Here is a 17,034-nt window from a genome sequence, read left to right on the forward strand (position 1 = left end):
GGTAAATCAACTAGACAAAAATTCGGTAAGAATGGAGAAGATCTGAATGACACTACCAACCATCTTGACCAAACTGAAATTACAAAACGTTATATCTAACACCTGCAGAACACACATTCTTTGTTAATACAAATGAAACTTTCACAAGACACACTTAGTCTGGGCCATAAAAAAAAATCTCAACAATTTTTAAAAATGTGAATTCATATAAGATATATTCTTTGATCATAATAAAATTAAATTATAAATTTATGCAAGAATATATCTAGAGAAGATCTAAATATGTGGAAATAAAATCATTCACCATAAAATAACCAGTTGGTCAAAAAAGAGATCACAGTGAAATTAGAAAATATATTTAAAGGAATGATAATGAAAATAAATGGCATCAAAAAAATTGAGTGCTGCTAATCAGTGCATTAGAGGAAAATTTATAGTTTTCAAAGGTTTTGACAGAAAGGATGAAAAGCTTAAAATGAATGGACACATTTTCTAACTTAAAGGTAAGCAAATTAAATCCAAAGAAAATAAAAGAAAGAAATAATAAAGAGTGAAAATCAATGAAATTGGAAACAAACAACAGAGAAAGCTAACAAAGCCAACACTGGTTCTTAGGAAAGTTTTAACAAAACTGAGCAATGCCTATCGAAATTTAACAAGAAAGACAGAAAACACAAACTACATATTAGAAATGAAAGATGGAATATCATGATAATTTTACTGTCATCAAAAGGATATGGGAGTATCACAAAAAACTTTATAAATTCAACATCTCAGATAAAGTGGACAAATTTCTAAGTAGATATAAATTACCAAACTGATGAGAAAATCTGGATACCAAATATTTGCCAAAAAAAAAAAAAAATCAAACTTAGTGTCAAAGACCTCTCCACACAGAAAATTCTAGGCCCAGGTAATTTCGCTGGTGAATTATCTCAATTAAGGGGAAAATGACACTAAACTTTTGGTTTCATACCAAACAAACTTTTCGAAAATAAAGGAGGAAGAGACACTCCCCAATTCATATGATACTCACACCTGATAACAACATTATAAGGAAAAAATTATAGACAACTTCCATAAATATTGATGTAGAAATCTTAACAAAATATTAAAAAATCAAATCCCACACAAAAATGGTCTACCATGATTGACTAGATTTTATCCCAGGAATAATGAGTTAATTTAACATATAAACATAGATATATATCATCATACACACACACACACACACACACGCACACACAAAGGAAAGGTGGGAAGTGAGGTTGTAGAGAGAAAGAAAATGTCACCCTTTTGATACCCAGCTGTGACATTTGCAGGAAGGTAAGGCAATAGGGAGAGAGGTACAGTGTCATGTGAAAGCTTATACAAAGTTAGAGAGGCTTCAGCATAGTTGAATGTGGATGAAAATAGACTCTTCCAGAGCCAAAGATTATAGACATAGGAGAGAGAAGGGTTGGACACAAAATAAATGGGAAATCCCTGAAAATGTGGGTTTAAAGAAGATTCAGAGCATGGTCAGGAAAATTTTATAATGAGGAATAAGGAAAATTTAGACTATTAAAACCAGAAGTATCTAATATACCCAACCAAGATAATATCTCTACAATATGGGCTATGTTATAGTCATTAAGGTGAACATAGTCTCAAGATCACCCAGCAACATGGAAACACTTCATGACCTAATGTTAAGAGATTAAACAAAAAAGCATGATACAAAACATTGTGAATGTTAAGATGACAAATATAAAAACAAGTATAGGAAAACAGCCCAAAAGGGGAGTAAGAATAATGAATATAGTTGTTATTAGGTGGTGGGATTACGGGTAGATATTTTTCAATTAAATTTTCTGTCATAATATAATGTTACTTTAAAAACTTTAGGAATACCTTTTTCTTTAATCAAGGGATATAGAATACATCACAAAGAGCAATTAAAGTTAGGTATCACTATCAGTTTGAAGAGTGTTCCCTCAAAATTCATGTCTATCCCAAATCTCCGAACGTGATCTTATTTGAAAATAAGGTGTTTGCAGATGGAATTAGTTAAGATGAGAACCTCCTGGAGTAGGGAGGACCCTAAATCAAATGACTGGTGTCTTTTTTTAGAGAAAAATGAGGGGAGACACAGAGACCCAGGGAAGAAGACCATGGGTTGATGGAGGCAAGGACTGGAGTGGTGCAGCTACAAGCCAAGGACTACCAAAGATTTCTGACAACCACCAGAAGCTGGAAGAAGCAAAGAAGTGTTCTTCCCTAGAGCCTTCAGAGGGAATATGGCCCTGTCCACACCCTGATATTGGACTTCTGACCTCCAGAACTGAGAGAACTTCTGTTATTTTAAGTCATCTAGTTTGTGGCAATTTGTTACAGCAGCTACAGTGAACTAACACAGTGTCCACTTGGCCAGATGAATTTATTAAACATAAAATAATTGTTTGGTTTTGATAACACCCCCTCTTCACCTGATTTTCAGAACAAATTAAGACATAGCACATTGAAGTCAGGCAAATTTATATCAAATTGCCAGCTTTTCTGGTAAAGCTAGCCTACAGGATGAGTGGAATCAGAGCCTACTGTGCTCATACTTCTGACCTGAATTGGAGAGTTTAATCTGTTTAGTTGTGATACAAAGGACTTCCTCTGTCTGCTTTTGTACCACCTCCCAGGGAGCAGATCTTTTCTCACATCAGTAGCACAGAGGAGTCAGGAGCAGAAGAAAGAAGCTTAGCCAGTACTGTTTAGTTCCTTTTCTCTGATCTGCTCAAGCAGATTGTTGAGGAGGAATGTTCTTCCCATACTTATCCCTTCTGAAATGTGAGGTGGAACTTCTCTAACTATAGTGAAATGTAAAGACGGGCGGCCAAGTGTTCTTCCCTAATAACAATACACAGTAAACTCCTGATGAAGTCCTGAAGGATCATATCTACATCCCTTCTGGTATATCCCCAAAAATATAGGACTGTTCCGTGAACACCCAGTATACATTTGTTGAGTGATTAAAACCAAATGAATAAAATGATGCTGGCCATAAATTATATAATTCAAAGATATGTAAATAAAAACTCTTGCAATTAAAGTGTTGCATAGATTCAAAAAGGCAACAGTTTTTTTCACATTTTACTTTGTCTGAAATTGGATGCATCGTATGTTACAGTTTAGCAGTTTTCTTCTTTCTTAGCAGTACATAAAATAATGCTGTATTTTTGCTATGTCTTACAATTGAGTTTTAGATCCAATAAAATATAATATATTTTTAAAAACAAAAGTATTTCCTTATCAATTGCTGAAGAAATCGTGTAAAACATACACACATGCACGCGCACACACAAATATTCTTTCTCTCATAATCAGATGCAAAAACCTGAATTAGAAACACAGTTTAGCAGTAGTGCAAACCTCAGGGTCAAGGTTTTCAGAGAATACATTTTCCTCAGCTTCTGGTTGTCTGCCATTCAGCCTTGGGAGGCACGATGGCGCAGAATGTGCCTCTAACTCTTCATGGAGGGCAGTGTCTTTGTCTTCTCCTAGCCTGTCTTTCTCCTCCCTGTGGCTGTGCTTTCTCAACATGCTCCTTGGCTGAGGTGAAGGCTTAAAGTGGTTGTCTGCTTCAAGGCTGCTGTTATTTTCTGCAGAAAAGTACAATATTTTAATACATTAAATACAATTTAATACACTAAAAAATACATTTTTTTAGATGACCATGGCTTCTCCTACACCGCAGGTGCCATCACACTTCCCTCCTGTGCCCAAGCACCTTGGCTTTCTATCCTGGAGAGTCTAGAAGAAGCCCACACCCTTCTCTACACAGAACTCCAGAAAGTACAAGGAGGCGATAGTTCATAACCAAATAAATTTTTTTTAATGGCTGTCATCCTGGAAGTAACTAATATACTTCTCTTTTGTGAGTAGTTAACTCATCAACTCTCATGGTATTAAAAAAAAGATTTTTTTTTAACGAACAAAACCAAACTGCCTGAGTTTCAGCCTTTATAAAATGAGGCAGTTCATCCATCAAACCTTTATTGAGTATCTGCTGTCAGGCCCCATACACATCACTCACATTAATGGACCTCAGAATCAAGACACTGGCAATGGCCCTGTCCAAGGAATTTAGAGGTTGGGAAAGGAGACGATTCTAAACAAATAAAATTATAAGACAAAGGTAAGCGCTGTTACAAGTATAAAGATGATGTCAGTACAGGGAATAGAAGAGCTAAATGTCCCTGGAAGGAGGAACAGACAACTGGGTAACTTGTGGGCTGCTGTTCTCTGAGTCCATAAAACCTCTCCAGCAGTTATTAAAATATCTCAGTTACTATTTCATTACTTCTAAGTTTAAAACAACAGTCTAATGCTGGTATACTTCCAGCCCTCAAAACATGATAAGAAACATTTTACATGAACTTTTCCCTAAAGTTTACCTGTTATACATATCCATCTCTCCATTGTTCTACCAATGTATTTTTCTGATGAAACTTCAAAACTGAACTAATGAATACCTTTATCCTTTTTATCTATAAGTGGAGTTATAAATCCTGCTAGAAGATTCTACAAACATACGTAATTGGAACTGCTATAAATGTTTCATTGCCAATTTTATGTGTGTCCTAAACTCTGGTCAAATGTCCAATCCAAGATCCAAGAGTCATCCTAGATTCCTCCCACAAAATCCAAAGAATCACAATACCCTATCCATTCTACTTGCTAAATTTCTCTCTCATTTATCCCACTTTCTACATCCCCACTCTCAGTTCCTCATCTACTCTTGCATAGATTACTGCCTCAGTGATATTTATAAAACACAAATCAGGTCACCACTCCTCTCCACAAAATTTTTCAGTGGCTCCCCATCAGCCAGTCTTACAGAATAAAAAGCTCATTGCCTCTGAACAATATAAAATGTTTCATGGTTTTGTCCCTGGCTACCTGTGCTGCCTTATCACTGACACACCCTCTTAGTAATCTGTCCTGAAATGCTGGGCTCACTGTCCTTCTGCAGCTGTGCCACATCCCTCCTGCCACCAGAGCTTGCCAGCCAAGCTCTCCCTCTGCCTAGGATGTCCACTTCCTCTTTCTCCTCCTGACAAATGTTTGCCTGTCTTTGGAACCTCAGTTTTAGCAGAATATTGTGTAATGCCTGGTTTTGAGTCATTTTTTTATTGTAAGAACACTTAATAGGAGGTCCACCCTCTTAACAAATTTTCAAGTGCACATTACAGTATTTTTAGCTAAAGGCACAATGCCATAAAGCAGAGCTCTAGAATTTATTCATCTTGCATAACTGAAACTTTACATCTGTTGACTAGCAACTCCCATTTCTCTCTCCCTCCAGCCCCTCATAACCACCATTCTACCCACTCTCTGTATGGGTTGCCTATTTCTGATATTTCATATTTGAATCCTGCTCTGACACTTATTAGCATTGTAAACTTACACGAATCAGATAACTGTCACACACTCCAGTTTTCCTATAGGTAGAATTAGCTGAGATTTGCTAAAGTGCTCATGGGACTTGAGTAAGATAATACATACAAAGCACACAACACAGTGTCTGACACATGGGAAGTGCTCAATGAATATCAATGATTATATAGACATTTCCTGTTCTGGTTTGTCCAACACTCCTGTTTTCTTTTTGGGTATCCTCTCCTCCTTTCTATCCATGTGATTCTGGTGGGTTAATAAATATCTCCTCCATACCTCAGTGAGAATGATGGGCACGTGATGCAGCCCCCTCCTTCCTGTGCAGCTTATCACAGAAACTTCATTTCCCCTGACCACAGCAGGCAGTCAGGAGGTAAGGATTTTTCTACTTGGAGTTGGTGGACGTGCCTTTAAGGCCATGGAGCTAGAAGGATGTGATTTAGAGACCGCTAGTGGCATTCTCTGCTGCCAAGTGAAGGGCTGTCTGAGACAAAGAAACCAAATGACAGAAAAATGGACCAGGGGATGGAGTAAATGGGGCAGTGACAGTGCAGGAGGAGAGAATGAGAGGGTCAGGGAGGGAGGACAAAAGTAAAAAGAGAGAATCCTGATGATATAGAAATACCGATTCTCTACACTTAATCACACCTAAAGCAAGGACTTCTGACATCCATGCTCAACATAGAGATAAACTCTTTCCACTGATGTTTGAATTGAGTCATTTGCATCTGACAGTCCTGACTACAGGTACTATTATTTGTCAGTTATATCTATTAACATCAGCTCCTCTAGGAAGCCTTCCCTAATGCTCTCAGGTAAATTTAGATGCTCACTTTCCTGTGTTCTTACTATACCTTTTATACACCTTCCCACCAAATTGTAAAGTCTTTGCTATGGTCTGAATGTATGTGTCCCCACCCAATTCTTATGTTGAAATCTTAACCCCAAAAGTGACGTGTTAGGAAGTGAGGCCTTTGGAGGTGATTAAGTCATGAGGGTAGAATCTTCATGAATGGGATTAATTCCCTTAAAACAATGCTCTACAAAGTTCCTTTGCCCTTTCCATCACAAAAAGATACAATGAGAAGCCTGAAACCCGGAAGAGGGCCCTATCCAACCATGTGAGCCCTGTGATTTCAGACTTCCAGCCTCCAGAACTGTAAGAAACAGGTTTCTGTTGGTTATAATCTACCCAGTCTGTGGTATTCAGTTACAGCAGACCGAACGGACTAAGACAGTATTGGAGGATTGGTACTAGGTGTTTGTAATGCCGCAGTGATAGCTACTATCACAGTGCGTGTAACAGTGAAACATATCGTACCCACAATAAATATGTGGGATAAATAAAATGATCTGCTTATGAACAAATGCTGAATAATAAAATGAATAGTAAAAGCATTTATAGAGTACTTAATTTATGCCAAGATTGCTCTAAGCACTTCAAATACATGAACTCAATTTAATTGCCTCAAACCCCTAGTGGTGGTTCAACTATTGTCTCCATTTCACAGGTAAATAAAATGAGGAACAAAGAGGTCTTGTGCCCATAGTCATAAACTCTAGTTTGTGGGATTAAAGCAGGAGCACCCAGACTCCAATGCTAATGGAATCAAGGTTCTCCTGCTTTAAAGTTAAAATAAAAACAGCATAACCTGTAAAAATTACTTTCTACAATCACTACCAATGTGACCATTACCTGATAAAAGTGAAAGAGTTTGATTATTGTACTAGTTACAGAAGACAAGCAAGAACAAAGGAAAATTTCAGGTTCTAATATTTTTATAAAGGATTAAGTGATACTCAGCAATATCTCATCACATTAAAAATATTAAGTTCTAAACTCTATAAGAAAAAAAAAGTCTAAAAATTTAGAGGATAAAGCCAAGTTCATTAACCACTTTCCTTCTTTAATGAATGAATTATTCATTTATTCATTTATACATTCAAATATTTAATGAATTCTACATGCCAGGCACTAACCAGCAACCTCAACTTTTTTCTTCAACTTGAATAACCTAGGAATAATGATTTTAATATATTTTATACCAAAATTCCACTTCCAGAAGCATCATCAAATTTTCAGAAAAAAAAATACATCTATACATTATCAAAATGTTTTATTTTACAATCAAATGTAAATGATTACTTGTTTTGGTAATTTTTTTTATCCTACATATACTGAATTGCAAATGGTTAATGATTGTTTAAAAATACAGTATTGCACATTTAGAATCCTGAGCTATCTTGTGGTCAAAATACAGTATATCTCCATTCATTTTAATTTCTCACAGGTTTTAAAAAAGGTATTAAATGGGTGGATTATTGCTGATTATCTACCATAAAGTTCTAATTATATACTTCTATCTATATCAGACTAATTTTTAGCTTCTATAATATGCTCACATTTTCTTATTAACCTAATGAAAAGCTTTTTAGAATCAGGACAAATAGAATAAACGTAATCCATAAAAATAGGTTTTTAAACTCAACTAAGACTAGGAAACACTGCATACTCTTTCTTGAAGATTCACCGTGCATATGTCTTTATTAACACTTCCAAGAAGTTCATAAAGAAATTGGTTTAAAATTCTTATAACTCTATGTTTTCCCCTCAATACCAATGAACAAACTGTGGAACATACTTTGGGAAATGGTGATGTAATGGATTATTCACTGTTTCATTACATTTCCCTTCTCCCCGTTTTTGATTTTACTCAGTACACTGGGAAGGTACATTTTAGCAAGTTAATTCTGTTTCATTAGGCCTTGTGCTTACACTTTTGTAGAAGTTTATAGTTTGAGACATACTTCAGTAGATTCTTAAAACAATTCTGTAGGAAAGGAGAGCAGGTTTCCTCCCCATACCCCCCCATGAAGACAGTGAGACTTACCCTACGGCTGAGGTCACACATAATTAACTTGCAGTAGCTTTTCCCCTAGTATCCCTGCTTGCTCATATCTTCTCCTCATTTGAAAGTGGATGGAATTGTGGGGGTGGAAAAAGGAGTGTCTGAACTATAGCTCTGCCTAAGGTTACCAGTGCTATTACATAAAGTATGAAATACTTACCAGCACCATATTTAATGACGATATGGAGGAAAGAGGTTTTTGTGAAGGTTAGCATCAACTACTATTTTTTTTTTCTATAGAACAGAAAAAGACTGGAAGACTCCAAATCCTTAAACTTCTATGCCCTTGTTTCTGCATGACAGCCCAGGGGATGTCACAGCAGTTGGTGCCTGCTTCACTCCATCTCTGCTGCACTATGCACAGAGCTCAGTAGAACTGTGGAGAAACTACTGTAATCACACCAGGAACATCCTCACAGAAAATTGAGTTTTAGTGGATTTTCCTGGGGAACAGAGAAACCAAATGGAGATTCTCTTTTCTTAAGGAAAGTCTGGAGGCTTAAACAATGACAGCAACAACACCTCCCCCCACTACCCCCTTCAAATATACAAATGCCAAAAATATTCTGGCAAATGGCTGTATGGAAATGATTGTTTTAAGGACTAGCTCCAATGTTGCTATAATCCTGATGTGTGGAGCGTGAGATGGATTAGAAAAGATTCCATTGTAGTTCCACTGCTAAAAACAAAATTGGAGCTCACAGGCCTAAGCAAGGCTGAACCCAGGAGCTTTGGAGCCACAGCTGTGGATGACTGAAGGTACTTTGGCCAGCTATCAGGCAGTAGCAGAGAAACAATACTGAATGTACACCTGGACATCAGAATTATGGTTTTCCTCTATGGTTCTATTATTTTTATTTATATCGGTAAAATTGAAAAGTTAAGTCTGATTTTTTTTCTTAAATATCTACTAGCCACCATAAGCAGTGGTTAAGAATCCGCCTGCCAGTGTGGGGGACACGGGTTCTTTCCCTGGTCTGGGAAGATCCCACATGCCACGGAGCAACTAATCACATGCACCACAACTACTGAGCCTGTGCTCTAGAACCCGTGAGCCACAGCTACTGAACCCATGCAGCACAACTACTAAAGCCCGCATGCTCCACAACAAGAGAAGCCACCACAATGAGAAGCCCGTGCACTGCAATGAAGAGTAACCCCCGCTCTCCACAACTAGAGAAAGCCAGTGAGCGGCAACGAAGACCCAACGCAGCCAAATATAAATAATAAATAAATAAATAAAAATTTAAAAGAATCTCTTAGCTACCATATAAAAGTATTTTGTGACTGATTACCTTAAAATAAATTTTCAAGAAATGCAATTACAGTAACCTAACAAATTACCTGAAGATGCGCTTTTGATTGGAAGAATTTTAGGTTTCGTTGCCATTTTAATTTTCTCTTTTTCAGTTTCTTGTTGTTTATTTTGAGATTCAGATAAGGGATTTACAATCATGCCTTTACCACCATCAGGTGCCATCTCACCGTTTTTGATAGAGACGACTGGCTCATCTTTCCTCACATCCTTCATTGATTTCTTGGTTTTCAAAAAAGACAGTTTTGGAGAATTCTTTTCTTCATCATCTGATATATGAAAATCATTAATCCTTTTCTTAACTGAATTTTCATCTACTGAGGTGTCAGAAAAGTCACCTAAGGAAACTGAAAAATAGAAGAGAAAAAATATTTTCAATAGTATATTTTAAAGTTTTGAAGATTACATCAATCAAAAAGATTACCTTAAAGACTGGAAATGAATTTACAACTGTGAATAGATTTGCAGCCCTACAAAACAGCTAACTTTGGCAGGTTTTACTGGCATTTGTAAAATAAAAATTTCAGTTTCATTAATTTATTCAAAACATACTTATTGAGTATGAATAGTTTGTCAAGCCAAGCACTATGCTTGCTCTGAGAAAAGTCCTTCAAAAGTTCTTCAAAGTAATAATCAGCCATGGACATTTAAATTAGATTTTGGACTCTAAATCTTTTCTATTTTTTTCAAAAACTTCATAAAATCAATAATATTTGTAAATGGAAGAATTTGCTAGTAATGTTTTTTCATAAAAATTTTGGAACTGCAATTCCATCCATACCACAGTATTAGATTTTACTATGAGAAGAATAATAAAGAATGCTAACTGAACTATAAAGCAATGATTTAACTATTGTTCTGATTACTTTTACAGAGAACATTGAGAGTTATTCACTGAAAGTATAAAACACTGAATTTCGAGTTTAGAATTTTGTATGTTTATCCTGAAATGTAAAATATTAATATTTTACATAATCAAAAGAAACCAAATTAACCATACAGTACTGATATACTGGGTTTTTTAAACTGATTCCCTTTCACAGCCAAAAAACCCTTGATTTATAAAAAAGCATTATAAAAGTGATCCTAACGTGCACAAAGTTTAGTTCTATGGGCCCTACTTATTACCTTATAGGGTTGACCTTAAAGATGAACTTGTTATCTCCAATGTGGTTTACCACTAACAAGCAAATCTGCTGTCAGTTAAATTTTATTTTCATACACACATTCAGAAGAAAACCAAGGACAATCATACAACTTCTTTAAAATTAAGAGTGGCTTTTTACTCATTAAAAAGTTGGAGGGCTTCCCTGCTGCCACAGTGTTTGAGAGTTCGCCTGCTGATGCAGAGGACACGGGTTCATGCCCCGGTCTGGGAAGATCTCACCAGCTGCGGAGCAGCAGGGTCCGTGAGCTATGATCACTGAGCCCGTGCATCCGGAGCCTGTGCTCCACAACGAGAGAGGCCACAACAGTGAAATGCCCACATACCGCAAAAAAAAAAAAAAAAAAAAAGAAAAAAGAAAAAAGTTGGAGATATAAAACCTGTGAGTTCATAAGTATTATTTCAACATAGTGATTTTTTTGCAGAGTTGGGCTAAACCTAACTAAAGAAGCAAAAAGAAAAGAAGTGTTTACTTTCCCATGTTCACACATACCAATCTCATCACTGTCAAAGTCATCTGAGTATTCAGAACTTCTTTGTCTGGCTGAGCGAGCTGTAATTGCTTTTATTAGTTCATCCTGAAATGAAATAATTAAAATCAATTTCTACCCAAATGTGGAGGTCTCATATATTGAATTCATTCTTTAAACAAATAATGCTTGATTAATAACTGCCTTAAAACTTAAGTTTCATTCATTTAACAGATATTCACTGAAAGCCTACCTTATGCCATGCACCCAACCCTAAGACTCAATGCAGAGCATCACAGACAATTCCTTTCCTCATGGAGCTTTGGGTTAAATTAAAGAAGACAGACAACACCAAGCAAATTAATTGAAGGACTCAATTTAGACAGGGTTCATTATAATTTGGCATTATGGAAGAAACTGGTATTCTTTATGATCTTTTTTTTCAGCATATTGCTGTTAACAGATGTAATCAATACTGCAAATTTAGAGGCTGAGTTCAAAATTGTAGTGACTGGACAGAGAAAGCCTAAATGTTATAATGTTACACCAGGGGAAAAAAAAAACAATTTTTATATGAAAATGGCAATTAGAAGCTGCTATTCAACTTTTAAAAGCTAATTTAACTTTTTTAATATAGTAAGAACCTAGTATTGAGTTTAGTTTGGTAGTCTTAAAGCCACACAGAAGAGTTGGTAATACTGGAGCCCAAATACAATCATCTACAAAATTTCAAAAGAAACATAGATTTACTCCAGCTTTACATAGGACTGTTGTATTGAATGGAAGCACTTTCAAGTCCAATATTCCTAATACAGTGTTTACCTGGTAAAATCATTCAAAATAAAAATACTTTACCTGGAAAGTAGTTCTTTTGGTGAGTTTTGGACTCTTTGTATATGCCAAAGTTGTGCTAAAAACTTCATCAGACATAGTGTTTATTTTAATTCTCTAATTTTATAAAATGGCTAACAAATGATAGGGATAATTCAACCTCTGATGGTGGCTGAAATATATAAAAAACAAATCAGACTTTTTTTCATGCTTGAGAATTTCCATTACTACACTTAGTACTCCCTCCCTGACCCCAAAGCCAAACTAAAACCAGAAAAGCATCATATGAACATTGAGTTATATCTTCACTTTTAAGTAGCAGAATAATAAACAGAGTTCTTGTAAAGAAAAAGCAAATTCTACCAACAAACTTGTTTTCAGAAAAATAAAATTCAAACTGAAGTTATCCAAAAATATTTCTACAACTATTTTATTATCCTAAATAAGTTTTACAATTATTGCACTCATTTAAATAATGAGTGCAATAGGTTGTTGCCAATTGAAATAGAAACTTTTTCACCTCTCTTCCATTCAAAAAGTATAATATAGCCTACAAAACAGCCATACTTATTTAAAAGGCTACAAAGAAGACGATTGTCAGCATAAAGTACAGCAACGTTCCCTAATTCTTTTGGCACCAGGGACCAGTTTCGTGGAAGAAAATTTTTCCACAGATGGTGGGTGGGGGGAATTGTTCGGGCGGTAATGCAAGCGATGGGGAGCGATAGGGGTCGGCAGATGAAGCTTCGCTCACTCGCCCGCCGTTCACCCACTGCTGTGCGGTCCAGTTCGTCGTTCCTAACAGCGGTCTGCGGCCTGGGGTTGGGGGCCTCTGAAGTACAGAAGTCCCCTACATACCAGTGAGTTCCATTCTAAGATTGTGTTTGTAAGTCCAATTTGTTCGTAAGTCCAACAAATTTAGCTTAGGTACCCAACAGTAGTACAGTACAACAACTAGCATACGGGGGCCGGCATCAAGTGAACAGGCAAGAAGAGTTACTGACTGGACGAGGGAGAGGAGGAGGGAGACGGTAGAGCTGAAGGATTGTCAGCAATAGGAGACGGAGGGCGAGCTGCAATTTCACTCACGCCTGACTTTGATGGCACATGTTCTCCTTCCTGGCTGCCTTCAATTCTATCTACCCTCTTGCTCCCGGGGATCCTGGGCTTGAAATAAAGATACCGAACTACTGTGCCCTATAAAGTACTGTAAAGTACACAAAAGCACAACCACTTGTAGAGGACGCACACACGTGACAGTGTACACCATACACATGAACTAACGTACGTGATTGGACATGAGAATGCAGGTTCGCATCTTTTAAAGTTCGCAATTTGAAGGTTCATAGGTAGGGGACTTAGTGTACATAACTAAGAACATAACCATTTTTTTTTTAAGTTTACATACAGTGCTGGGAAAGAAAAAGATCGTAAATAGTGATATTTTTCCAGCCACTCTTCCCTCTCACAAGTGTTGAAATACTATTAGATAAAACAAAAAGAAGCTTCTGCGATGGACTGCATTAAAATCTCTGTTAAATGGTCCTGTGGACGTTTCCAGTGCTCCAGGAGGAGGCTGCTCACTCTCCCCGCCGCCCTCAGCAGCGCGGGGCGGTGGACTGCTCCGACCCGGCCAGGTGGCGCCCTGTCCCTGCCCGCTCTGCCCCGCGTGGCCAACCAAGCACCCGCCACCAGCCAGGTCGGTGCACAGCCGAGCGCCGCCTCCGCCCCGATTCTCCACAACCCGCAAGTCCCGCGTTCTGTACTCACTGCATTCCTGCGGATGTCTCCCCGCGACCGGAGGAACCAGCTGTTGGCCCGTCTCCTGGGCCTGCGCCTGGCTGCTCTCAGAGACCAACTCTGCAGTGAGCGAGGAGGCGGTACTAAGAACGGAGGTGGGAAGCAGTTGCTAGGAAACAGCGTCTCCGGGAGGAAGTGACATACGGCGCCGCAGGTCTCTCGGGTACCTAACACCGCCCTACAGCCCTCCGTGTCACTGGTGCAACCGCCCAGACGAAGGAAATGACATCAGCCTTCTGGGTCTGGGGAGAAGGGTGCTTTATCGGCCGCCTGTGCTTCAGTCATTACCTAGGAGACAGGACCTGTCCAGCTCCCACCTGCGCGCTGAGAGCTGGCGCTTGTCAGTGGCGTTAAGATCTTCAGCCGCACAAAGCACATCCATCGTTTTGCCACAGTTGTTAGAGACATGAAGTTCTGTGAATCGAGGTAGTGCACTAACGGACTAGTGCACTGACAGACGGGTCAGAATAGCAAGATAGAGACGTTTGCAGGCTCAGGAGTCCAACTGCGCGTTTGAATCCTGGTGCACCTCCCTCTGTCCATGTGACGTCGTGCAAGTTAACGTCTGGACACCCCAGTTTCCTCTTTTGTAAAATAAATAAATAAAGATAATAATATTAATAGCCAACTTAAGAGCGTTGCTGTCAGTATTGAATGAAATCATGCAGATGGAATATTTGGAAGAGTGCCTGGGATTGCATTCTGTCAATGTTAGATACTCTCTTTGTGCAACTCAGCCACAAAGGGCCTGGATAGAAGTCACCCCTTGTCGACACAGCTGAAAACCCATTCCGAGTGTTTCTTTAATGTAAAGTTCCCCGCTTTGTATATGTACTCAGTGGATAATCTGGCTAAAATCAAACCAGTCCACAAAATGATCTAATAGGCAGAGGACTGTGTGCTGATAAGGTAACCAAAATCAACATCACTTAATTAGCATAGGTAATCCTTAAACAAATAAACAAAGACTTTTCTTTAAAGACTTTAAAATAACAAGGATTTCTACTTTTTTTTTAATTTAGAAGAAGCTCAATCCTAAATTGTCTGAATGCAGTTATTATTCAATGACAAGTAATTAAACTTGTTGCCGGTATTTTTCCCCTGACTCTGAAATTTATTTTCACTTGTTCAACAATTATTCATAAACAAATCACATTGAGATATAAGTTTAGTAAATCAATGTGTTGAGAAACCAAATGTGCATAACAAGAAATACGAAATTTAGTGTAAAAAACAACCTATGCTTTTAACAATATGTGCAGTGCAATTTTTTAAATACCATGTTCAGTTTATGCTCAACTTGTCCTTGTTTGAAAAACTCATTTTGATCAACATTTGCTTAACTTTGATGTTTTCAAACATTTTTGGATGTCTGCAGCAAAGGTTTTTCATTCACCACTTACTGTTAACTTTCTGACCCATATAAGTTATTAATCAACAAATATGATTCCATCATAGTACCTGTGTCTACAAAGAAAGGACAATGTCCACAGTTTCCTTATATGTGAGTACTAATTTGCTTATGTTGAAATACTTATATTCATTCAAAATGCTCTGTTCATTTTTTTCATCCATTTGGCTAATATAGTTTTCACTTAGATATGGCTTAAGAAAATACAATTCAAAAAGATATTAATAAAAAGAGCCTTTAAGGAAAGAGTCTATCTTTTTTTACAGAACCCACTAGATTTATATTTTTAACTTCATTCAAAATAATTAATACAGGATATAAAAGCTATATCATACATAGCTGTAGTAAATAAGACAGTTAACCTGAACTAGTTAATTTCTTACAAGCCCTAAAGCACAATGTCTTTCCACTATTATGTTAAGGCGCAGAATATCATGCACTTTATTAATATTTTCAGGTAGCTTCAGTATAATAATATGTTAATAATGACATTATATAAACCTGAATTAATAACATGATGTTTTCTGATGTATAGTTTGCAATAAATAACTGCTGAATGAATGAATGAAATCAAGAATAAACAAATAGCATTTAAAGCTGAAAAATAATTTTTGAAACATTCCTATAAAAGTTCATGGATACTCACCTAAGAAAATGAAAACACTCCAACAGACAAAATTTCAGTAGCTTATGTAACATTTTCCCTATATTTCACTTTTCTAATATGTATTTGATCACAGAAGTATTTGCCTAGCAACCTTTTTTGAGTTTACTACTCTTTTCATTTCCAAACTTTGCCTTCATTCATTCATTCAATAAGTAAGTATACCCATAACATTTTGGGTCAGATTTGGTGAGTTCCAAGGTAAAGAAGACTACGTCCCTGCCTGGGGATCCTGTAGACTAGAGAGAGCTAGAAGGCTGAGTAAACACATAATGACTGTACACTGTGAGAATTTCTCTATAGGAATACAAAATAAGAAGCTCTCAAGAGAGAAAAATTCTTCCTGGAGGTTCTAAAGAGTTTTCACAGAGAAAGTGAATTCAAGTTGATTAATGGATTTAGAAGATAAGAAAGAATTTTAAGCAGAGGAAATGGTCTATGAATATGGAGGCTAACACTGTTCTATCTGAGAGGCAAGGAGGGGAGTGAGAAGCTCCACTTCCAGATCAAGAAGGAAATGAAAAGTGACTCTTCAAAATTTCCCTGCCTTCACAAGAACAGGCAAATTGTTAATGTCTTTTGACTGGCAGTTAGAGAAAATTGATCTTGAACTCACAGGCAGCGCTGGTTGAAAACATACAGCATGTGTCTAACATCTTGAGAAGTATGCTACAAAAGCAAATCCCTCTGGGTGTCAATTGATAAAGATTATACTTGCATTAAACATTGAATACCTATGTTGTCAGAGGATAGGAGAAAGAGCCCAGATTCAAGTGCACTTACCAATCAATACCAGGGCCGATTTGTGGGAGAAGAACAGCAAGAAGCTTATAGAAGGTGAATATCAGAATCTTGAAGAAAGACAAACATGATGAACTACACTGGCCATCTTTAGTCAAATATAGCAGTATGTATTCTTTTGGGCTGTTAAGCAGACATACATGAATACAGCAAGAGAAGCATGATTCCTCATAATTCGAACTCAGAAGTTGTAATTCAAACAAGTACCTACAGTGTGATTTTTTTCCCCGTGTTAGTT

General features: G+C 37.2%; 1 protein-coding gene across 3 annotated transcripts in view; it reads right to left on the reverse strand.

Annotated features, from left to right (window-relative positions):
- MAP9 (microtubule associated protein 9) overlaps window positions 1-13,998 on the reverse strand; it is a 33,163-nt gene extending 19,165 nt beyond the window's left edge. For all 3 annotated transcript variants that reach the window (XM_081224789.1, XM_081224788.1, XM_081224790.1), the window contains exons 1-5: window positions 13,891-13,998; window positions 12,145-12,292; window positions 11,313-11,397; window positions 9,684-10,001; window positions 3,403-3,632 (exon numbers count right to left, since the gene is read on the reverse strand). In XM_081224789.1, the coding sequence (XP_081080915.1) occupies window positions 3,403-3,632; window positions 9,684-10,001; window positions 11,313-11,397; window positions 12,145-12,219 (708 nt within the window). In that variant the 5' untranslated portion in view covers window positions 12,220-12,292; window positions 13,891-13,998. The remainder of the gene's footprint in view (window positions 1-3,402; window positions 3,633-9,683; window positions 10,002-11,312; window positions 11,398-12,144; window positions 12,293-13,890) is intronic.
- Window positions 13,999-17,034: the final 3,036 nt, after the last annotated feature.

Source organism: Mesoplodon bidens (assembly GCF_964165515.1).
Source record: "Mesoplodon bidens genome assembly, chromosome: 1".
Classification (NCBI taxonomy): domain Eukaryota; kingdom Metazoa; phylum Chordata; class Mammalia; order Artiodactyla; family Ziphiidae; genus Mesoplodon; species Mesoplodon bidens.